Source organism: Anabrus simplex, chromosome 4 (genome assembly GCF_040414725.1).
Source record: "Anabrus simplex isolate iqAnaSimp1 chromosome 4, ASM4041472v1, whole genome shotgun sequence".
In the NCBI taxonomy this organism is placed as follows: Eukaryota; Metazoa; Arthropoda; class Insecta; order Orthoptera; family Tettigoniidae; genus Anabrus; species Anabrus simplex.
This window is the reverse complement of record NC_090268.1, coordinates 120392937-120416022: the sequence shown is the minus strand read 5'-3', so window position 1 is coordinate 120416022 and position 23086 is coordinate 120392937. Positions and strand designations below refer to the sequence as shown.

Here is a 23086-nt window from a genome sequence, read left to right as displayed (position 1 = left end):
TATAGTATTAACGGTATGACATACATCTGATTATACCTAAGTAAGACAATGATGTCCCAGAACATTCACACTTTGTGGACATACATAGCTCTGTCTCTGCACAGCCTGAACTTTACGACATCAACATTGCAAGTATTGCATAATTAGAGGCGAGTGTGTGTTACACCCACAATGTTCCCGGCACCGCGGGGCAGTGATCATTCTCGGGATTTCGGACTGTATCTACAACATCGCACACGGGCAAAGCCTATCGGCAGATTATGCTGATAAATTTTGTTGGCTATTAGCAGTACCTGACTACTGGAAGGCTCCCTAGATGGTAATGATGATGATTAGCATTACAAAACACAACCAAGAAGAACCCATAGTATTTTAGATTAAAATAAAACTTCTGTTCTTAGATATTCTTCTGGGTTTATTGAAATTTCTTAATCCAAGAGCCTGAATTATTACATTCTTTATTCATTTCTCTTGTCTCATACTCAGGATAATGGGGGTAATTGGTATTTCCGTAGGATCTTGTAATTTATTTTCTTGTCATCACCTGAAGTGCACAGAAAGATAACAAAACTGCTCACCAGATTAAGGTGTTTAACCATGTCCCGTGAGAGCTGGTCTTCCACTCTAACGATGATCTCTATAACTTTGTAGAAGTAGTATGGCTCCAAATTGAGAGCTTCCAATACCCATGGGAACGATCTTTGGGAATTATACGAATATATAACAATTTCTAGACAGCATGCAAATAGAGTCTGGTGGAAGATGTCTTGTTCCAGTAGAGCCTGAAAAGAAAGTACATCCAGTTAAAAAATTTCTGTAAGAAAAATATTTTTTCTTAACTATCCACCACATCTTTCCTTATCCTGAACAAGCATGTCACAGAAAATTAATAATGCTGCATTACTCTGTTCACTTAATAACAATAAAAACTTACACATAACAAAAAAGTCTTAACATGCATTCGCTTAATTACATTTCTTTTTTTTTACAAGTTGCTTTACGTCGCTCTAGCACAGATAGGTCTTATGGCAACGATGGGACAGGAAGGGGCTAGGAATGGGAAGGAAGCGACAGTGGCCTTAATTAAGGTACAGCCCCAGCAATTCAATTCAACTGACATGGTTATTCAAGCCTTGTGAATCTCCACACCACTGTGCACAGATCTGACCTCACAACCTTGAAAACATCATATGAACATCATGGTGTGAAAATGGGAAACCACGGAAAACCATTTTCAGGGCTGCCGACAGTGGGATTCGAACCCACTATCTCCCGAATACTGGATAATGGCCGCACTTAGGCGACTGCAGCTATCGAGCTCGGTAAATTACAATTTTACCCACAAATTTTTTGTATGTATCTTCACATTATTCATTAGTACAGTTCATGCTGTTCTCCACGTCATGTGGAGATGAATGCCATTTCTGATATGAAAAACAAAGGGACAGGCATTTGATTGTTTGAGACGGATACAGACTGTAAAAGTGTTGCAACAGCACAATGCAGTTGACAAGAATGACTCAGAATGTCTATTTCAAGGTAATATCTCACTCGTTCAGGTTTATTTTCCTTCTAATTTGAAGTATTTTGTTCTCTTTCTCTCATTCTGTTTATTTTATTCAGTTACGCAACAAGTCATCATCATGGCCTACTTTCTGCAAGTCCGAAACATGTCATTTGGTAAGTCACACTATTCTGTCCCTTTGTCAGACTCCTTCACTGAATGGTGAGTATACTGGTATTTGACTTGCAGGGCCCCAGGTTTAATTTCCAGTAGGACTGGGGATTTTAACCCCATTTGTTCATTCTTCTAGCTTGACGGCTAGGTGTTTCTAATCACCTTAATACACATTTACATACAACATATCACACTATAAACCAGCACAAAAACACTCAATAATGAACACGTCCCTCCACATAAGTATGATGTCGTGGAAGGCATCTGGCCGTACAACGGGTAAAACTGGGCTAAATCCACACAAAGTCCTGACCTGTAATTAAGAAAGAGGCCATGTCCCCATTACATTGCTACAAGTCCATCTAAATTAAAATAATTTAAACTCTCTTAGTGCCAGGCGAGAATGCAAAGGTGTGCTCCAAAAGAGCCAGACGGTTTTTGTGAAGAATACAGGTTTTCAGGAGAAAGTTTTAATTTGTCTGTGTTTTGGAGTTATCAAACAAAATAAGCCAGAAAGTGAAGAAAGAACCTAACCACCCAACCTTTACTAAGTTTTCATATATAATTACTGCAGAATTCTACATTACAAAACAATAAAAATGAATAGAGATATTTGCAGACACATTATATAAGAAACATAATTATGATATTTAAATTCTTTAGAAGAGTATAAAGTTTTTAAAAACCAAAATGAAGCCTATTGAGAAAAACAAATGCCATACCTGCCTCTGAGGCATGCAAAAACAAACCACCATGTAAATAAATAGCTATGTATGCTTGCGGTATATAGCAACAAAATAAATCTGCCAGTGCATGGTTGTTTGAACACTTGTCAATGATTAAGACGACATGACACCATTTTCGGTCCTTAAGGCCTGCAACGATTAAAAAACAAGAGTTGCCTAGAACAACGCTGGCAAGTTTCATTTATTTTTTAAGATCGCTCTCAGTGACTGGCACTAAGAAGGTTAAACTAATCTTGAAATTTTTAAAAACCTTATAATACATCTCACTGTCCGACAACTTACTGTACATTAATACTATGGATGATGAGTCAATCAATACTGGTTTCTGCAAAACTGATACAGGTATGCTTTGGAAAGAATAGGAACCAGGCTATATGTATAAATAATTTGATTTCAAGGATTCATTGCCATCAATTTTCCTTTTATAGCTCCAGCTGGGTTGGGACATTAATGGCACCTTTCCATCTCCCTCCATTCAACTACCATTACTGCTCTATCACTGTGTTCCAATCCAGGTTCTTTCTTATACTGTTCTTGATCGAGTCCAAATATCTAAGGCTGGGACTACCTCTTGGTATCCTTCATTCAGTCTTAGGCCTCCATCATCTGCTTCATTATACTTGCCATCTTCCATCCTCTATCATGTTCAAACCACTTCAGTTTATTTCTCTCCATTTCATTGGAAACCTTTTCTGCTCAGATTTACCTTTCCTGACCTCCTCATTTCTCACTCAGTTCTTTGTTCTTTCTTAACATACTATAGAAAAATTTATGATGATTGTTAACTTTTTGAGGATTAATAAATAGTGTTATTGGTGTTAGGTTCTACTTACTACTGTTATAGATTTTGGAGACACTATGGTACCCTTATTCTGTTCCACAGTGGTTCTTGTATGTGCGAGTAAATCTACCAACTAGAGACATGAATATCTAAGTACCTTCAAATTTAAATTCCACTGGACTGATACAGAACAGAAACTGCCAACTTGAGCTCAAATGCCAGCAATTTTCTATCTGAGCTGTGCAAAATTTGTCTAATAGGCATTATATAAAGTCTTTTTTCCTCTTTCCACAATTTTCTTTAAGTCGCACCGATACAGATACGTCTTACGGCAATGATGGGATAGGAAAGTCCTAGGAGTGGGAAGGAAGCGGCCGCGGTATGAAAATAGGAAACCACGGAAAACCATCTTCGGGGCTGCTGACAGTGGGGTTCGAAGCCACTATCTCCCGGATGCAAGCTCACAACTGCGCGACCCCCGCACAGCCAACTCGCCAGGTATATATAAAGTCTTGGGAGGTCTTGGAATATTACAATATTGGCCTGAATATAAGATGGGGATTTTTATGTTAACAGTTTTACATTAAAAGTATCCTTATAGAAACTGCAGCTAGGCTCAAGATCACACACAAAATAAAATTTGAGTTTTGATAATCCTTTTTCCAATATGCAGCTTGTGATTGGTGACTGGCAGAATTGAACTGAGTGCAAGGGAAGATAAAATTGATTAGCCCAGAGAACTAAAAATCTACTTGTGATCGATTGTGGCTTGGCGTTATTTAGTGGCATATTTTTCCACGAGCTTGGGCGATCAAAGTTACTGAGCCAAAGGAAGTTTCCACGGGAAACTGACTAGCTTCCCCAGTAAAACGGAATTTGTGCAAGATTATAATTATACATAATTCATTATTGTAATGTTAAGCAAAATTGCTGTTGGTTTTAATTCATTCTCGGATTTTTAGTTTTCCCATATTGTACATTTTTCCCTCTGGGGTCCCTCCAAAACCAGAGAATCGAGGTTCCAGTGCATTGTACTTTATTGTACATAACTGATACTTAAATACATTGCCATAGTTATTTTTTAAATTTCATACTTGAACTTGCAAAAAGGCTCCGACATGAACACTTATGCAGTCTGCAAGACTCAAATGTTTGGCATGCTGCTTACAGCACACACAGTTCACACTGGTTGCCAATATGAGCTTTCTCAATTGGTTAGTGAATGACTCAAGCTGCTAACTCTGTCACCCTTAAGTACCTTTAAATGGTAGTGACCTACCAAGATACAGTCTGAAGGTACAAGATGCTTTACATTGCACCGGCACAGATAGGTCTTATGGCGATGATGGGATAGGAAAGGGCTACGAGTGGGAAGGAAGCAGCCAAGGCCTTATTTAAGGTCCAGCCTCAACCTTTGCATGGTGCGAAAACGGGAAAACCACGGAAAATGATCTTCAAGGCTGCCGACAATGAGGTTCGAACCCACTATCTCCCGAATGCAAGGTCTCAGCTGTGCACCTCTAACTGCATGGTCAACATGCTCGGTATCTGAAGGTAGATGCCTAACCAATTGTATCATACAACCGTCAAAGTAATCAAACAGATATTGCACACTCAAAGCAAAGAATTCCCACAGTTCAGGAATACTACTCGTTAGGTATAGCAATGGACATATTTATATTAAGAGGAAGTACAAATGGGTAAATGTCCTCATTTGGCACCAGGAGGACATCATTTACAACAACCTATAGCAGAGAAAGACAATAACTTTTAGCAGTCATACAATTTGCAGGCAATACACAACTACACACACTACACAACTATATTACTTTTACTACTTACACTGAAATCAAAACCAGGAGGCTTTTTATTTCTCTCTTCGACTAGAATATTTTCCAATAATTTGTAGAAAAGACTTTCAGCTAACTGTAACCTCTTCTGAGCAAAGTCAATGGGAGAGCCAGTTTGATCATCTGACTGGTGAGTATAATGAGTACAGAACATCTGGCCCATGCCTTTGACTAGTTCTTCAACTTTCTCTCTTGGATTTCGGCTACAAGACCTGCGAGGGGGAAGGGAATAATTACGGCAAGTGATCACACACAGGTTAATACAATTTTACATGAGCTTATGGCAAAATGTGTCCCAAGTTCTGGCTCCCTTCTGATTTTCAGCACAGGTTCACATCAAAACCTACAGTGTAAAATGGAAAGTGGTTGATTAAAATATCATAAATATATACATACCCACCAACTTTTCGAAATCAAAATCAGGAAGATTTTTTAATTTTTGGATTTTATTGTGTATAATGCACCACAGTCTCCAGAAAAAAAAAAGGCCTATAGTTACAAGATGAATTGACCATTAAATTAAAATTTTGAACTATGAAAACATAAAATGGTTACAAGAAAATGTAATGAACACGAAACGAAATGCATAATAGTTTACTTTAGTAGACTGTAACACGAATGGAAATTCAATTTTATCCAGAAACTGTCACCGACACAGCTCTCTGAAATACATTCAACTCATTCGAATTATGAACTAAAAATGAACACAAATGTACTGAAATAGGTGAAAGTACCACATACAAAAAAGATCAATATGTCTCATACATTATTAACATACAACTTTGACAGGGGGACTCAATCTTCCGTACTGATTAACCGAGTTGCTAGCGTGCGCTAGCCTCTCTCACTAGTAAGACGACTGCCGTCCCAAATTCCCAGTTTTAAAACACACATGATGATGAAGTGAATGGAAAACATGATACACAAAGAGGACAGACGATGCACTTGCCAAATAAATATACTTGAAAATGAGATTACGAAAATGACACAAGCACATAATTTATCCTAGGGGAAGAGTATTGACCGTACAGAGGTTATATTGGTAAAAAATAGGAAGAACTAAAAATAAATCAGAAAATCTGAAAATTTTTTAAAAAACGGAAAGTTTCCGGTAAATCGGAAGGGTTGGCAGGTTTATATATACAAATGTGCAAAAACACTCAAGTAAGAAAGTTAAAAAGAGCATTATATATAATCATAAGGAACAGATAGAGAGCAGTAACTTACCATGTAAGCATGCGTAGATAGAGTAGGAATAAATGAACACACGAATTCAAATTTTTCAGTCTTGTCAGTGGAGGATAGAGTAAGAATGATGGCGATCGCTGTTGTGAGGTAAAGGGAGGAAGGAGATAGGAGATTGCAAAACCCATTATGTGGATATTCTTATCACAATTCACGCAAAGTTCCAAACCACATTTTGCTAGTGGCTTCATGTCGCACCGATACAGATGGCGACGATGGGATAGGAAAGGTTTAGGAGTTGGAAGGAAGCGACCGTGGCCTTAATTAAGGTACAGCCCCAGCATTTTCCTGGTGTGAAAATGAGAAACCACGGAATGCCATCTTCAGGGCTGCCAACAGTGGGGTTCGAGCCCTCTATCTCCCGGATGCAAGCTCACAGCTGCGCGCCCCTAACCGCACGGCCAACTCGCCCGGTAAACCACATTTTGATAATTGTGACACTGTTAAAATCCATCACCTCTTGCTCAAAGTTGGACATAAACCAGTGTTCAGGTCTAGGGAAGCACTCTGCCTGAATGAAAGATAATTGCTCCTCTTTTGCTCATCTCCACCCTCCTTTTACCTCACAATAAAATATTTTTTTTTGCTAGTAGTTTGACATTGTACTAACGCATCAAAGTTTTTCGGTGATGCAAGGATGGGAAAGGACTAGGAATGGAAAGGTAGTGGCCATGACCTTAATTAAGGTACAGTCCTGGCATTTGCCTGGTGTGAAGATGGGAAACCACAGAAAACCATCTTCAGGGCTGCCACAGTTGGGATTCAAGACCACCATCTCCCGAATGCAAGCTCACACATACGCGATCCTACACACACGGTCAACTCGCTTGTTACTGACAAAGTGTACTTTTCAACAATGGTCACCACTATTCTTATTCTACTTTTCAACAATGGTCACCACTATTCTTATTCTATCTTCCAGTGACACAGGCTGCAGCCCAAAAGTTTTGACTTGTGTGTACTCTACCCAAATGTGCTATGTAGTAAGCCACTGCTCGCCGTCTGTTTCTTACGTGCATGGTAAATAAGTGTAAATATTGATGTTACAAGCAGAATAATGCAATACAGAGCCATAAACACGGGCAGGCATAATGAACAACGTTATGTAACCAGAACAGTATTATGCTGTTTACTGCCTTCTTGAAATAAAACCAGCGTATATTCGATTGTTACTGCTTCAAGTACCCATATCAATGATGCCATGCAAGGAAGGATCATGAAGTGACTCTAGGCAGCCTACTGTAAGATGACAGTTACCCAAACTCTGCATGGTCTAAAGAGTTATTTCCACCTACTCACACCTCTGTCAGACCCTGGATTTGAAAGTTGATTCCTTCAATATTCACTTCCTAGGAGTATGACCATGTAATATTGTTATTTTCTCAAACTGCCAGATAACATAATTGGAGTACAATACATGACGTTGTTACGATCTGGTAATATCGGAACAGAAAAGCATTCCCCAAATTTGCTCTTCATCGGTGCAAGTGTCAAGTGAAACTGTGTGTATGACAGGTTAAAAAACTGCTCTACTGTTCAAGTGTGGAGATCAAGCTTTGAACAGGAGACAATGGAGTTGTATACTGTAATGTTTAGACACGAGTCTACGTTCAGTTTTCACAGCGATTCCCATGTTTTTACTGGTGACAAGGCAGTAGGTATGTGCCAGTTAAGCACAGATGGACATGAACAGGACCAACATTTTAATGTTTAAACACTTCCGTTTGAAAAGCACAGGACAGGAATATAAATAGTTAATTAGTATTTTTGTGGAAATTCACAAAGAAAATTATGAAGCATCCTTCTAAGACAGGCAAGTGTAACACAAACTTTAATTGCCATTTCCTGCAAACTTCTATTCCTCCACTTTTAGGTACACAACACACATGATTCATCATAAGATAAAAAATTTGCACTCATTTATGACTATCCTTTGCCACTAAAAGTCCAATTTTTTTTGTAGCTTCCAAATTGTGGTGTTTATAAATATGATATGCTGTTGAAAGTTTATATTTCTCCAGAAATCAATGAAGTGGTAAATATTTAACAAATGTGAAAATTCTGCAGCTTCCTACAGGTGTGAATATATTTAATGTGGAGTAAAATATGGTGGCAGTGGTACCAATACTGTACTTTAGTAGGAGTACCTACAGTACATTATGTAATGACATGTTTCAAAGAGGCCTTAAAAAATTACATGGTTAAAAAAAAAAAAGGAGCATGGAGCATACAAGTAGTCTAAGTCCTATAAACCACCATTCATTTGAATCACATCACATGTCTTCAAAGTTTCTTTCGAGGAGGATTATGTTTCACAATGCCATCATGTGTGATCTCTCCACTTCTTGCAAGTCCTTCTCTATCCTGGTGAACCACAGTCCTTTGGCCTTCTTTTCAAGGAAATATGCAGAGATCCAACTGGACAGTCAGTCTAGCTCATTTGTGACCATAAAAACACATCCTTTTTCAAATAGTATCCATCACCTTTTCCACATGTGAACATAGCTTATGGCTGTGTCTTTATCTGCACGAACCATTCTCTTTGACCTCAGATCTTCCTTTCCTTCACTTCTAGTTTTTTTTTTTACCTAACTTTTCTTATTCAACGAGAGATATTCTGCCGTGTACAGGGCCTCTACTGAACGACTGTTTTGTATAGTAGTTATTTAAGTCAATACAGACCATTTGTGGCCATCATGGTCAAAATCATTGTATTGTCACGGCCAAATGGATCCCTTGCTGCGGTCTCTATACTGGCCTTGACCATCGCTTTGTGAAGCCCAGCATAAATCAGTAATTGGAAAATTTCACCATAATGCAACTGGAGCGCTGGCCTCCTAGTCACCGACAGAAAGGCTGAATACCGCAAATGACCGCATTTCCAGTTTTATTTATACTATCTTGCTGTCATAAATGTTGGCAATGTGTTCACAATGATATGTTTGTTGGCTTGATATTGAGAGCTGACAGTTAAGCGCTAATCAGTTTTTTTATTTTTTATTGTGTAGTGTGGTGATTTGATTTTTTAAACTGAGTTTACAAATCTTGGAATATGTGATATTATTGTGCGCCTTTTTGTACTTCGAACAGAAATGTTCTGCAAACAAGAACACATGTAATGAGTAGCTCAAAGTGATTTTTCGCCTAAACAAGAATTTACATTTATGCGCTAATTCTTTTTTTGTGTGTATTGATTTACTTTTCTTTAACTGTGTTTGGAAATATTCAAATATGTATTGCTGTGTGTCTTTTTGCACTTCGAACAGGAAAAAAAAGAGCAAAGGGACACTATCATTTCACGAATTCTCTGTAAAGCAGGACAAACCTACAGAGTGGCTCAAAGCAGTTAGCAGTTTCATCACAGTTTTCCGTTTCTATTTTGGGTATTTATCTTCTTTCTTTCTTAATCTGTATACCCTCAAGGGTTGGCTTTTCCCTCGGACACAGGGAGGCTTCCCACCGCTACCACCTCAAGGGCAGTGTCTGGTGCGTGAGACTTTGGGTCGGGGAATACAACTGGGAAGGATGACCAGCACCTTGCCCAGGCAGCCGCAGTTGCTATGCTGAACAGGGACCTTGTGTTGGGGATGGGAAGATTGGAAGGGATAGACAAGGAAGAGGGAAGGAAGTGGCCGTGGCCTTAAGTTAGGTACCATCCCCGCATTTGCCTGGAGGAGAAGTGCAAACTATGGAAAACCACTTCGAGTATGGCTGAGGTGGGAATCGATCCCTCCTCTACTCAGTAGACTGAGTGAACCTTCCAGCCCTTGTACCTTCTTCTTCTTTATCTGTTTACCCACCAGGGTCGGTTTTTCCCCTCGGACTCAGCAAGGTATTCCACCTCTACCGCCTCAAGGGCAGTGTCCTGGAGCTTCAGACTTTGGGTCGGGGGATACAACTGGGGATGACGACCAGTACCTCGCCCAGGCGGCCTCACCTGCTATGTTGAACAGGGGCCTTGCGGGAGGATGGGAAGATTGGAAGAGAGAGACAAAGAAGACGGAAGGGTAGAAGGTGCCTGGAGGAGAAGTGGAAAACCACGGAAAACCACTTACAGGATGGCTGAGGTGGGTATCAAACCCAACTCTACTCAGTTGACCTCCGGAGGCTGAGTGGATCCCATTCCAGCTCTCGTACAACTTTTCAAATTTTGTGGCAGAGCCGGGAAAAAACCCGGGCCTCTGAAGGTGGCAGTTAACCACGCTAATCGGGTATTTATTACCCCTAAATTTTCTTTCATTGAATAATTCTTTAGGTGGAGTCATTTTTGCCACATGACAGCAACATAACACATTTTTATCCAAGATAATTTTAAATTTAACATTTAAACACTGTTAGACAACTGCGCGATATACTTAGAACACGCGAATTTGAAGCTTGGTGTGCATATCCACAGAAAGGAAGAGGTGTTGAGTTATTTGCTCAAGTTCCTGCTGCTAATTCTTGGGTTACCAGAAGGGATGGTTTAACTTGTTCGGAATGGAGGGAGATGTTTAAGATAACCGCGATGGTTGCAGCAGTACGTACTCTGCCGGGACGTTCTACCAGCACAGTGAGTATGAAACCTTACCACATGTGCTGCAGAGTTGCCCTCAAGGAGAACTGCTTAGGATCAAACGCCATAACATCATCAGACACCCGATTGCTAATGCTCTTCATCTCAAAAAACGAAAAGTGTACGAAGAAGTCCACTGCATCGCCGAAGGAGGCAGCACTCGCAGGATTGATATTATAGCGATTGACAGACGGAGGAACGAAGCAGAAATTATTGATCCTACGGTTCGCTTTGAATCTTCAGCCTCTCAGCCGACTGATGTAGACAATGAGAAAAAGGATATCTATAATCCAACCATCCCTTTCTTTCTTGAGTCGTATAACCTTAAAAAAATTACGGTGACTGGACTTTTCTTTGGCGCGAGGGGAACAATTCCCAAATCTTTCGGCACATGGCGTCAAAAATATAAACTAGCGAGAAGTTTACAAGATGAGATAGTCGTCTCACTCATCAAGTACTCCATTTCGATTTTTCGCCACCAGTTACATGGAGTTCATGCCATTTAACATGGTTAATTGTAACCTATAATTTTTTTAACATTAATCTTCTTTATCTTCCCTCAAAATTGTTACTGTGTATTATTCTTTTGTCTTATGGCAAATCTACGGTGTCCTGGATCAGAGTAAATAAATAAATAAATAAAAATGTTATGATGGTAAGCCAATGTATTAAGCGTTGCCTATACAATGTATTTACTCAAAATACTTTTCACTCACTGAATTGTATTAAAAATTCTTTTTTTGCAATTTGTTTTACGTCTCACTGACACCGATAGGTTTTATAGCGATGGTGGGGTAGGAGTGGGAAGGAATCGGCCGTGGCCTTAATGAAGGTACAGCCTGGTGTGAAAATGGGAAACCACGGAAAACCATCTTCAGGGCTGCCGACAGTGGGGTTCGAACCCACTATCTCCTAGACAGAATGCTCACAGCTGCGTGCCCCTAACCGCACGGCCAACTTGCTCGGTATTTAAAATTCTAGAGCAAGTTAAGAGTGAAATATAATCTGAAACAGTATATATATTGAAATGTTTGAATCATAATAGATATGTTATCCATACACCAAATATAGAAGAAAGTAAGACTTATGTTTTGTCCAGCCCCCTTCCTGAATGCAGCACTTGAAGAATTTTAGAACTCTTAATTGAATAATGACTCTTAACCTTTAATTAGTCGCTCACGGAGATTTCCTCCGGGCTGATTACATTTTGCACGGTACTGAACTTCCCAGTTGAACTGTGGGTCTCCCCATCCCTATACCTTTCTCCTTGTTCGTTTGGGCTCGTCCTGTCAGCATTTCGGCGCGATCGTGCATCCTGTGTACGAGTGTGGGATTATTGTTGCAACGAGCGACATCGCCTGGAAGTTTCCTCCATGTGTGATTAAGTAAACGACCTTATATTTTAGTGCACAATTTTTTTTATTTTGGAGCTCGATGACCTTGTTATTTTGTTCTTCTAAACTTATATTATTTCATATTTCATATGATGTGATCGTCGTAGGTAATGGCGAGTCTCACGAATTTAATATCATAAGATCATTCGACATAGTTAAGGTCCACAGTGTTCTGCTTTTAGATCAAACAAACTGTGTAAAATAACCTACAAGTACTTAAAAGGGTTTCTTTTAATTATACGGAAGAACACTGCAAACGAACATGCCAAAACATTTCGAAGGACGAAAATGACGCACATTTTTAACCCCGGAGGTTTCCTCCGGGCGCGACTAGTAACGCAATAATTTTCGAGCAACTAGACAAGGGTTAATCTCAAGATTAACCCAATGAACTCTCATGACGAGGCAGGCCTGCTTTCGCGCACATGGCCTACAACTCTGATGACGAGTTGGGCCCATGCATTGCCAATGCTCATATCTTTCTATAGTCCAGTCAGTTTGTAACAGATTGCTTTTACGTTAAGATTTTCATACACTAGAAGTCTGACACGAGGGTATGTCGAAGTTTCCCCTTGTTAGACCTTCACACTACGTGTATAGGGTGACTTGGAAATATTTCAAATTCCTTTCAAGCCAGTAGTCAATATGGCAACTAGCAGCGCGTGCGTTTCTGAACACGAATAATTAATGAAGTTAATTAACAGTGTTTTAGATAGCGATTTCAACGGCAGTGTAAGTGAAGATCTTCAGGAATTAGAAGACGCTAATTTGTGTGAGGAATTGTTGAGTGTAAATAGTGTTAATGAGGCAGGAAATGTATATATCACTAGTGACTCCGAGAGTGATGATGAGCAAAACCTTCACGCCAGGCCTCCACAACTAATCTATCACACAAGAACATCATTTAAGGTGAATACATGAATTCGTTCACCTTATGACGTTAATATCTCGTATAGTTTTCTTTTAACAATGTATTTTCCATTGTGCTGCACAAACAACTTCTCCACTGGGATTTAAATCTGAGTCAGTGCGACACGCAGGTGTATTTAAATGAGAGTCCAATGGGTTAACATCAGAAGACAAAAGTGTTGTGGTAAGTTCTGCCATGTATCTAAATGCTATGGATAATAAAAGTGATTACTATTATTTCTCACAGTTAAGGAACGTCAGATGGACTACTCCATCTCTCCGGAATTTCATTTCACAACGTTATTTTGACAAATAACAATGAAAATAACCTTTAGGATTTATCATTTTAACAGCATTAACCTATGTAACATTCTCCATACCTCTAAATTACGATAAATCGGCAATCAAAGTCAATAATATTTTTATACGTAGTATGCATTTCTACCGCAAATAGTTAGGGCGCCATCGCCACGTGTTGTAATGTGTAACTACTCCGATTTCAGTGCGTGGACAATATTGTCAAGGCCATGTAAGGAGCTAGCTAGAGGGACGCATTAAGTCGGCCGTAGTATAATAGTGTCGGAGCTCGACAGTGAAGGACACCAATCATTTATTATAAATATCTTTTGGTTAGGTGGTATGCCATTTCCATCTTGCTGACCTTGGATATGAAGAGACTTTTTCACTATCCACTTGACTACGTATTTGAATGCCTTGACCTGCTTTATTCTTCCATGATCCACATTTTCTCAAAGCTCTGGAGATCAGACTTTGCCACTTACGCTTAGAGTAGGCTGATTAGCTTTGCAGCTGTGCCAATGGAATCAGAAAAATTCACAAGATCTGCAAATGCTATACAGTAGACTGGCATGTTCTTACTCTTAAAGCCCAGCCTAACCCTGTTTTCAATATCTTCTTCACTCAATTTGTAGCACCACTCGTGCATAACTTCGTCGAGAACGCAGTTGAAGAGAAGAGCTGAGTGCCCACCTCCCTGCCTAACTACTCCAGTCCTGATTTCAAAGGTGTCAAATTTCTCCTCTATATTTGATTTACAAAAAGGTATCCATCATGGTCTGTTGAATAATTGCTCATTTTCTTGTCAAAGACCAAATTTTTAAGAATTTTTATTAAGGTGCCTTCTCACCTTGAATCTCTTATTCCCAGTTTCAGGTACAAAAGTATGGACTTCAGATTTGTTATTTGCTGAATGTATAAGAGTCCTTTCCTATCCCCTCCTTGGTGGTCTCTTAGTTGTTTCTCTGCCCTCGTTTGGCAGGCTTCAAGAGAATCTTATACGTAATTGAGAGGAGTGAGATATCTTGGTAGTTATTCATGCCTGTGTTACCACCGTTTTTAAATGTATAGAGTGTATAACGGCTGAAGTCCAGCAAATTCTAAGTTTCCCTTTTTTTGCAAATTATGTAAATGATCTTAGTTGTGATTGCCTTGTCATTTTTCATATTTCCGTAGTTCACAGATTATCAAGTCCTTGTCCGTGTCTTTTTAACAGTGGTTGACCAGTTTGAGGTTGATTTGTCTCACCATTTGAGGTGTAGATGCTGACAGTCATCAGCGGAGATCAAAGATTCTTTTTGTTCGTCTATTGTGTCGGATGAGAATGTCTGAAGTAAACCGAGAGCTGTGATTTGTGATACTGGAAACTCACTTATTACATTTTTTTAAAGTATGTTCTCTAGCAGCTATTTTTATTCTCATTCTCAGATCTTTTACAACATTTCAAACATTCATCTACTTTCAAAACTCATCTGTTTGAACAATTTAGGTCATATCGACAGAGTGTCAGAAGACAGGGAAGTATCCAGTTGGTTTTCCAAGAACATCTATCCAAGTCAAGAATTGTTTTGTCAAGTCAACAGCATGTTGACCACATCATGTTCCGAGCTATCAGTGGAGAGATGGCATGGAATGACTTTAGTAGACTAATAAGTTTGAGTGGTGATTTTAAAAGTAGGAAAGATCACAATATGGAGATAAAGTTGGAATTCAAGAAGACAAATTAGGGCAAATATTTGTTTATAAGAAGACGAGTTAGGGATTGGAATAATTTACCAAGGGTGATGTTCAATAAATTTCTGAATTCTTTGCAATTATTTAAGAAAAGACTAGGTCACCACATAGGGAATCTGCCACCTGGACGACTGCCATAAATGGAGATCAGTGGTGACTGATTAATTGGCGCTTTGTTGTTGTTGTTGTTGTTGTTGTTGTTGTTGAGTGACTGGATGATGTTGGATTTCTTCTCTGGCAGCTGGAGATAGGTTTGACGGGTATGTTTTCTTCGAGGGTGAATTTTGATTTTGGAGCCTCATGGTCAAGGAGAGACCCAAAGTACTCTGCCAGGATTTCATAACTGCCCTTATTGTAAGCAACTTTACCATCAGGGCCGTTAAAGGGCAGGATTGGTGGGATGCATTTTATGAGGTTGCTTTTCAAGGTTTTTGTAGAAACCTCAGGTGTAGTTTTCCTTGAAATGTTGGTTATTCTGTACTAGTTTTTGTTGAAAGCATGTTTCAATCTGCAGACAATTTTGGCTATGCACTTCCTAGTTTCCAGAATGCTTGCCTGTTACCTGGATTCTTCTGCGTGTCCCATCTCCACCAGGCAAGCTGTCTCTGCTTTATTGCTTCATCGCATTCTTTAGTCCACACTGTACGTTTCCTCGATTTTGTTAAGGGTATTATCACCTTATCCATTTCAAACATGGTTTATCTTTCAACAGTTCCCAATTATTTGGATCTAGTGATTCCAGCTTCCGATTGGTTCATAGTTTTCTCTTCATGTTTCTTGGGCCTTTGTCCCTTCTCTGCATTTCCAGGAAGGAGATTGACTGATTTTGTAAAGATCCAGAATGTGCAAGTGATGAGAAATTGTACCTTGATATTCTGGATCACTTCTTGTGCTTTTCTTGCGATACCAATGTGACCGATTCGGATCTCACCAAGTATGTGGTTCAGGGACCTCCATGGTTTCTAAAAGCAGTCAATTTCAGAACCACGTTGAACACCTCGCAGAGTTCCACTAGTTTTTCTCAGACACGATAAGCTTTCGGATTGGCAGGGTAGTTTCCTACAATATTCTGAAATTTTCTTTCTTTGTTGAGATGGGAACTCAAGTCACAAACTAGTAGGACTGTGTGTTCTTTTTTAAAAAAGAATTTCAGAAAGGATGTTTTCAAGTTCTTCCCAGAAGTTATCTGGATCTGGAGCTTCCTTGTTTGCCTCGTTAACTGGCACATGCACATTTGTGAGGGAGTAGATTTTATTTGTATATCAGAGGGAAAGTGTTGGGACTTGGTTGTTGGGGGAATGAAGTTCCATGACCGAATCTATAATCTTGCTGACAAACAAGCATGCACCGAGATATGGGGTAAGTTTTCAATACATTCTTGCCAATTTTACCGTTTAAGATCCTGTACGTTTCTAACTCACAAGCATGTTTCATCTGTTTATTTTGTTTCTTGGGCTTCTGTGATTAGGATTTGATGTTGGGACAGTAGGGTGACAGCGAGATTCTTTCTTTTTACCGGTGTTAAGAAGGGAGTTTACGATCAATTTAGTTAAAAAGGAATCCTGTATTTTTTTTTCCAGTGTAAATTCAGTTAATATAACTTCTAAGCTTTTCATTCTGTCAAATATAAAACATAAAACGAACAATTTTAAGCAGAAATTGTCTTTCACAGGAATGTCACAGTGTTCTCAGCGTTATATTTTGTGTTCTAAACTGAGAAACATTATAAATTATATTTAGTTTAAAGGTCACAAAGAAGTTCCACTGTTTGTGTCTAGTGTTTTTGTAGGATTTTTAAAGCAATGCAAGCAAAGCCTTTCCTGTGTAGGCCATAAACGCCTTTGGAGGAGCAAAAGGTAAAGACTTCCACTACTCTTATCCTCGGAGCTAAGTGGGACAGAGTAGTTAGCCCTATGCTTGGCCACCTTTGCTTGCAGGAATTAACCTGGGACTCATTTCCAATGTACACTGAGAACGTCAGGGCCATGTGCCGCTCCACAAGTGGATATCTTATTTTGAACATTTTTAGACTTCCTGAAGGGGAATTGAACCCACATCCTCCCAGGTGAACTTGGCACGCCTTTATTGCCTTGGCTAGGCAACCCCTATTCTCTGGTACCGATAATATTACTACTATTAAACCACAGCATAAACAGCATACAAGTGACAGAAATATAAGTAATGGAAAAGGACAAACATTTAACAAGAATAGTTGGCATTTCCTGTTGCATTCCTGTAACATGAAAAAGAATGCATAACCTCAGGCATTTTACATCAAATTAAATTCTTCAAAGGAAAACCTAGTTTAATTTACCCAATCGCGAATATTACTGGGGCAAAACATTGGTGATTTCAAGATTTTAAAAGGCTTAATACTTTAACATATAAACTGCCATTGGTTTAAGTGGATGAAGAAACTCAAATTCAATACTAATTCAGTTTTCCCAAGATTGAAAAATCACGAAGTATGGTAATGAAGGCCAATGCAAGGTATCCTGACCAAGTATTTAGAATAGAGAGGCTCTGGAAAATAAACTATAACAGGTACAAATACATACGAGAATATTTCAGAGAGTGTTTCACTTGGACTTGAATGTCGGCCAGCCAACAAACTTTGCAGACGACTCACACTCTGAGTGGCTGTTGATACTGGAGTGATATTCTGGTTATTTTCTTTGTTACTGAGGTACCTCCGCCCAGTAAGGGGAGTAGATGGGGCTAAATGCTGCTGGATCTATAAAACAAAAATCATTTCAAAATTGAAGAGCAGAAAAAAGAGTAACGTACAATAATCTATCAAATGGTTTATTCAGTTTTATGTATATATCTATAGCTGCATACCAGGAGAGTAATTTTCAAGGTAGGGTGATGCACTTCAAAACTGAACACAGGCTGAGAGACTTGCAGCTCACATGCAGTTCCAACACAGCAGACAGTGGTGAGGATAAAGGAACACATTTCTTGAATCCCTAATGTGCAATAGGGATAGGAAGCACAATGGTAAGGGAATAGTGAATGAAAATATGAACAGAAATATAAAAAATCTAAAAGAAATTACTTACACCATAAACCAGGAGATTCTTCTTCGCTTGAAGCTTCTCTTTAAATTCACCCATTCCACACATTTTTGTTGGTGATCCTATATCTGTGCTTGCATCCTCACCTATACAATTCCAAAACATACAAACACATAATAAAATATCAATATGAAGGAAACAATTAAAATATAATGGAACTTGAAAGCAAGAGATTATTGGACTTAGTTTTGAATTACTTCTATATTTAAAAAATAAATTAAAAATTCACTGAAAATTCCTTTTCAAATATATTCAAATAAAAATGGCAGACCAAGTAGAGTTTAACAAAAACTAAAATACAATCTCCCCCCCAGACAAAAGTATGTCATTATTTGAGATTTACAAAATGCCAGTAAGAATAGAGATTAGCGTATACGTAAATTCTTACGGCTTCACTAGCAAAACCAACAGGACATCAATATATTACTTGATATTAACAACAATAACCTCATCAGATATGATCACGTTTTGAAAAACATAGGAATATCTACAATTCTTCAAATGATCAGCATTATCCTTTATAATTTATACTCCCTGTAAAAATACCAGTAATGTTACAGAATATTCTGGAAAACAAAAAATTATATATTTATGAAGAAGGAAATACCCTGTACAGACAAGGATAGTACTGTTATAAATAATATGCCTCCATCTTTTCTACTCTCCTTGCCTTCTGCGTAAAACCCATAGAACTCCTACCTACTGGCTTTGTTACACATTGTACTTAAGACACTTTATAAGCATGTTTAATGTCATGAACTACGAGCAACAATCGAGTTGACTAGTAGAGATATCAGATACAAGAACAGAACTGAATTCACTTGTTCGAAGTATAATTTCACTTACTGAGCTATGTAATATACCTGTAAGTCACTGGTCTAAAACCCACTGGCAGCACACTCATTAAACAGTTGTAAATTAAAATAAAATACACGCACCACTTTCAAGTGAAAAAAGGAAAGAAAGAGGCAGAGTGTAACACTTAGGTAAAAAACACCCAATCTTCATGTTGTAGAGAATATCTTAAAAAATAAATATTTTGACATCAAGTTTGAGGGGGGAAAAAAGAAAAAAAAGTGATGATTGAGGAATAAAATGCTACGATCAACATTACAGATACTTCAGAGGGCAGATATGGAAAGCTAAGAGGGAAAGTGATGAAAGTTGTGAGTGGTGAAGATAATAGGTTAGGTATCTAAATTCAATCCCTGGATAACTCAGGACATAAGAATAAACTAGTATGCAATTTAAAAGTCAAAACATCCTGCTTCTAAGGAAGCTGCATGAACAGGAAGAGTGAAACAGTATTATTGTTTGAAGGGCTTCTGTATTTACTGATGCAGAAATTTTATTTAAATATAATGGTCAACCAAATTCCTGGAGACCATTAACATTTTTTTTTCTAAATCTCAGGTATTTCACTACACAATATACAGTATGTCACTTTCCTATTCATACACAACCCATTTCATTATAAATCATTCCATATGCCTATATAGTTATGGAAATTACTAATTTAGAGTTGTGTGTCATGAATGCAATAACAAGAAATGAACACTCAACGCACGAATACTTTTTGAGTGCAAATAATTTGTGTTTACACAAATAAAAACTGCATACACTCCAAAACTTCAAGTCACTTTCTTATTCATACACTAGTACAGATGGCATCATCCGACAACATTGAACAGGGCATACGTAAGTAGGTGTGGTGCGAGGAGAGGTGTTGCCGATTGTGTTTGTCTTAGACCTGTGATAGTGCTGGTAGAAATGGGGAATGGTAAAGAGCTTGGGTATGAGCTGAGACAGACAATTGTCAAACTAGCACTTAGAAGGCACTCCCTGTGAAAAATAGGTCTTACTGTGAAGAAAAGTCATGCCACTGTTCAATATGTCGTTAATAAGTTTAAGTACGAAGGGTCAGTGAAGAATATGCCAAGAAAACCCAAACAAAGGAAACTAAGTCCACAAACAAAAAGACTTATTGTGAGGAGAGTGAAATCCAACCCTCTCATAAGTGACTCAAAGCTGTGGGCAGAGCTAGAAGCTGCTACTGGGAAGAAAATGTGTACTCAGATGGTGCGGCGACTTTTACATCGACACTGTTACCATCTTACAAGTGACTATTCTCATTTTGGTTCCGTATTGAAGTTGACGTATGTCTCAAGTATTATTACAATATTATAAGTCCACCTGTTCAATACAATACAATATGATCCACTATTTCATATGGTCAAATGTTTTTTATACATAATACATAAAAGTCAAAGGTACATGTTTCACCCTCCTTAGGGGCATCATCAGCCTATATCAATCTTAAAAAAATAATAATAATACATATACTTATAAATTATAGGTTAAAATGTTGAAAAATGGTTTCGTAAAACATTATACAATAACAACTAAAACAACGATAATGCACCAAAGTATGTTAAAAGAGAGTGAAATTAACAGTTTGAAGATTAAAATGTGATTAAACATGAGATTTTGAGAGTCTAAAACTAAAATGGATCCATATTTTTATAATATCATTAAGACTGTGAAAGCCTTGAGTATAAAAACAATCATCAAAGAGGGATGTATCTTCAATTCCCAAGTTGAATCCAAGGTGGTAAAATCACTTTCAGTTATTTAAAACGGAAGTATGAATGTAATAAACAAGTTTAAAATGTATATGATTGGGATATCTGAAAGTCAAGAAGAAAATGGAACTTCTGTAGAGGCGATGCTTGTGATAAAACGTATGTCAAAGCTAGCGGAGTTCGGAAATTATGGTAGTAGAATGGATCTAAAAGATTGTCAAGTTGATATATAATTCCGTTGAAACGTGTTGGAAGAAATGTTCAGGATTTTCTGAAACAAAATGTAGAAGAAAGTATGTTAATAATACCGTGCTGTACAAGAGACTTCCCGTACGTCAAAGATGGCTAATGCGGTACTTACTCGTACGGAGCGTATTAAGTACGTCAGGTTGTTACAGCAACGCTAGCTTGACTGGGTTTTCGACTTCTAGTATTATAACGGTGTGGCTGAGGCAGTGAAGGGCATGGAGGGGGGGTAATGGTGGGTGGATCCTTGCGCGCATGTGTTGTTATTGGCGGGCTGTTAGGAGCAAGATGGGCGGGCCTATCATTTGACGAGGTGGTGGAAGCTTTAGAACAAGAAGTTCTAAAAGTTGGCGGGATTGTATTATGTTTTGAATTCACCATGCCTAATAACTTTGGAGTTAGCTCATATAAAGGATTTTTTGTTTCCGTGATATCGTTAAGATTATGGTCTTTGTTATAGGCTTGGTCTAAAAAGATGTAAAGATTTTCTAATTCATTCATAAGTTTTCCTTTGCCTATGCATTTTAGAATAGTGAGATCTTTATCAATTGATGTGAACTGATGTCCTGTTTCACTCATGTGTGAGCTCATCGCTGAATATTTGTTGTGCTTTAAGGCATTATAATGCTCCATATATCTCGTATGAAAGCTGCGCCCAGTCTGTCCAACATAACTAAATCCACACTGAGCACAAGTGAGTCTGTAAATACCAGATCTCGAAAAACGGCTGTTTTTGTAATTGACTTTATTATGATTGAAAAATATACTTTGATTTGTATTGACTGTTCTGAAAGCAATATTAGTGTCGTATTTCTTCAGTGTGTTGGCGATCTGGTGGATGGCTGGGTTATTGTATGTAAACGTAGCGAAACTAGTTTTTTTAGGTTTATCCGGAATGAGATTCGTGGATAGTTTGTATTTAACTTTACTGATTAACTGGTTAATCATTTCAACCTTGAACCCATTAAGCTTGGCCAAGTTCCTTATGTAGTTTAATTCTATTTTTAAGTTGTTAGGGGATAGTGGGATTTTTAAGGCTCTGTGTATTAAATTATAGAATGACGCTTGTTTTTGAGATTTAGGATGTAAAGAGGAATTATTTATGGTTATAGGAGACTGTGTGGGTTTTCTGTAGATTTGAAAATCGAAAGTATTATTGGCGCGCGTGATCGTTATATCTAAAAAATTTAAGGACTGTTTAACTTCGTCTTCTTTAGTGAATTTTACATTAGGATCAATTTTATTTAAAATCTCTAAAACTTCGTCGCTGTTAGTAACATTTTTGTCAATAACTACAAAAGTGTCGTCAACAAATCTCAGCCATAAACATATACCTTTTATATGTTCTTTAATTTTCGTGTATTCTATTGAGTCCATGTAAATATCGGCCAAGATGCCGGACAAAGGGTCACCCATGGCTAAGCCAGTCTGTTGATAAATCTTGCCATTAAAGGAAAAAAAGTTGTTATTCAATACAAAATTCAGGATCTTCATAAATTCATCAATTTCCAGCTTACTCAGGCTGCTATGTTTTGAAATATTGTCATAGATAATTTTGACTGTTTCTTTAGTAGGTATATTTGGGTACATGTTTATGACATCATAGGAACACATTATATGGTTAGGTTGTAAGTCAAATTTACTTAAAATATCACAAAATTTGATTGAATTCTTTAAAGGAAGTTTATTATTAAACTTGTAATGTTGTTTGAGAAAACCGTGGATATATTTGGAAACTTTATAGGTAGGGCTATTACGGCAGTTAATAATCGGACGTACGGGAAAGTTGTTTTTATGGATTTTAGGTAGGGCTCTGGCTATTGGAATGCTGGGGTTCATGTTGATCAGTCTCTGTTGTTCCTGTTCATTGAGAAGGAATGTGGAGTTCTTAATTAGAGATTTTAAATTACGTTGTATTCTTACGATAGGATCTTTGCTAACTACTGTATAAATCGTATCCTTAAAAAATTCTTCAGTTTTGTTTATGTAATG

General features: G+C 38.1%; 1 protein-coding gene across 1 annotated transcript in view; it reads right to left on the bottom strand.

Annotated features, from left to right (window-relative positions):
• LOC136872483 (retinoblastoma-like protein 1) overlaps window positions 1-23086 on the bottom strand; it is a 158224-nt gene that overhangs the window by 56691 nt on the left and 78447 nt on the right. Inside the window, exons 8-11 of the mRNA XM_067146289.2 lie at window positions 18252-18352; window positions 17748-17923; window positions 5048-5267; window positions 579-782 (exon numbers count right to left, since the gene is read on the bottom strand). Of these exons, the coding sequence (XP_067002390.2) occupies window positions 579-782; window positions 5048-5267; window positions 17748-17923; window positions 18252-18352 (701 nt within the window). The remainder of the gene's footprint in view (window positions 1-578; window positions 783-5047; window positions 5268-17747; window positions 17924-18251; window positions 18353-23086) is intronic.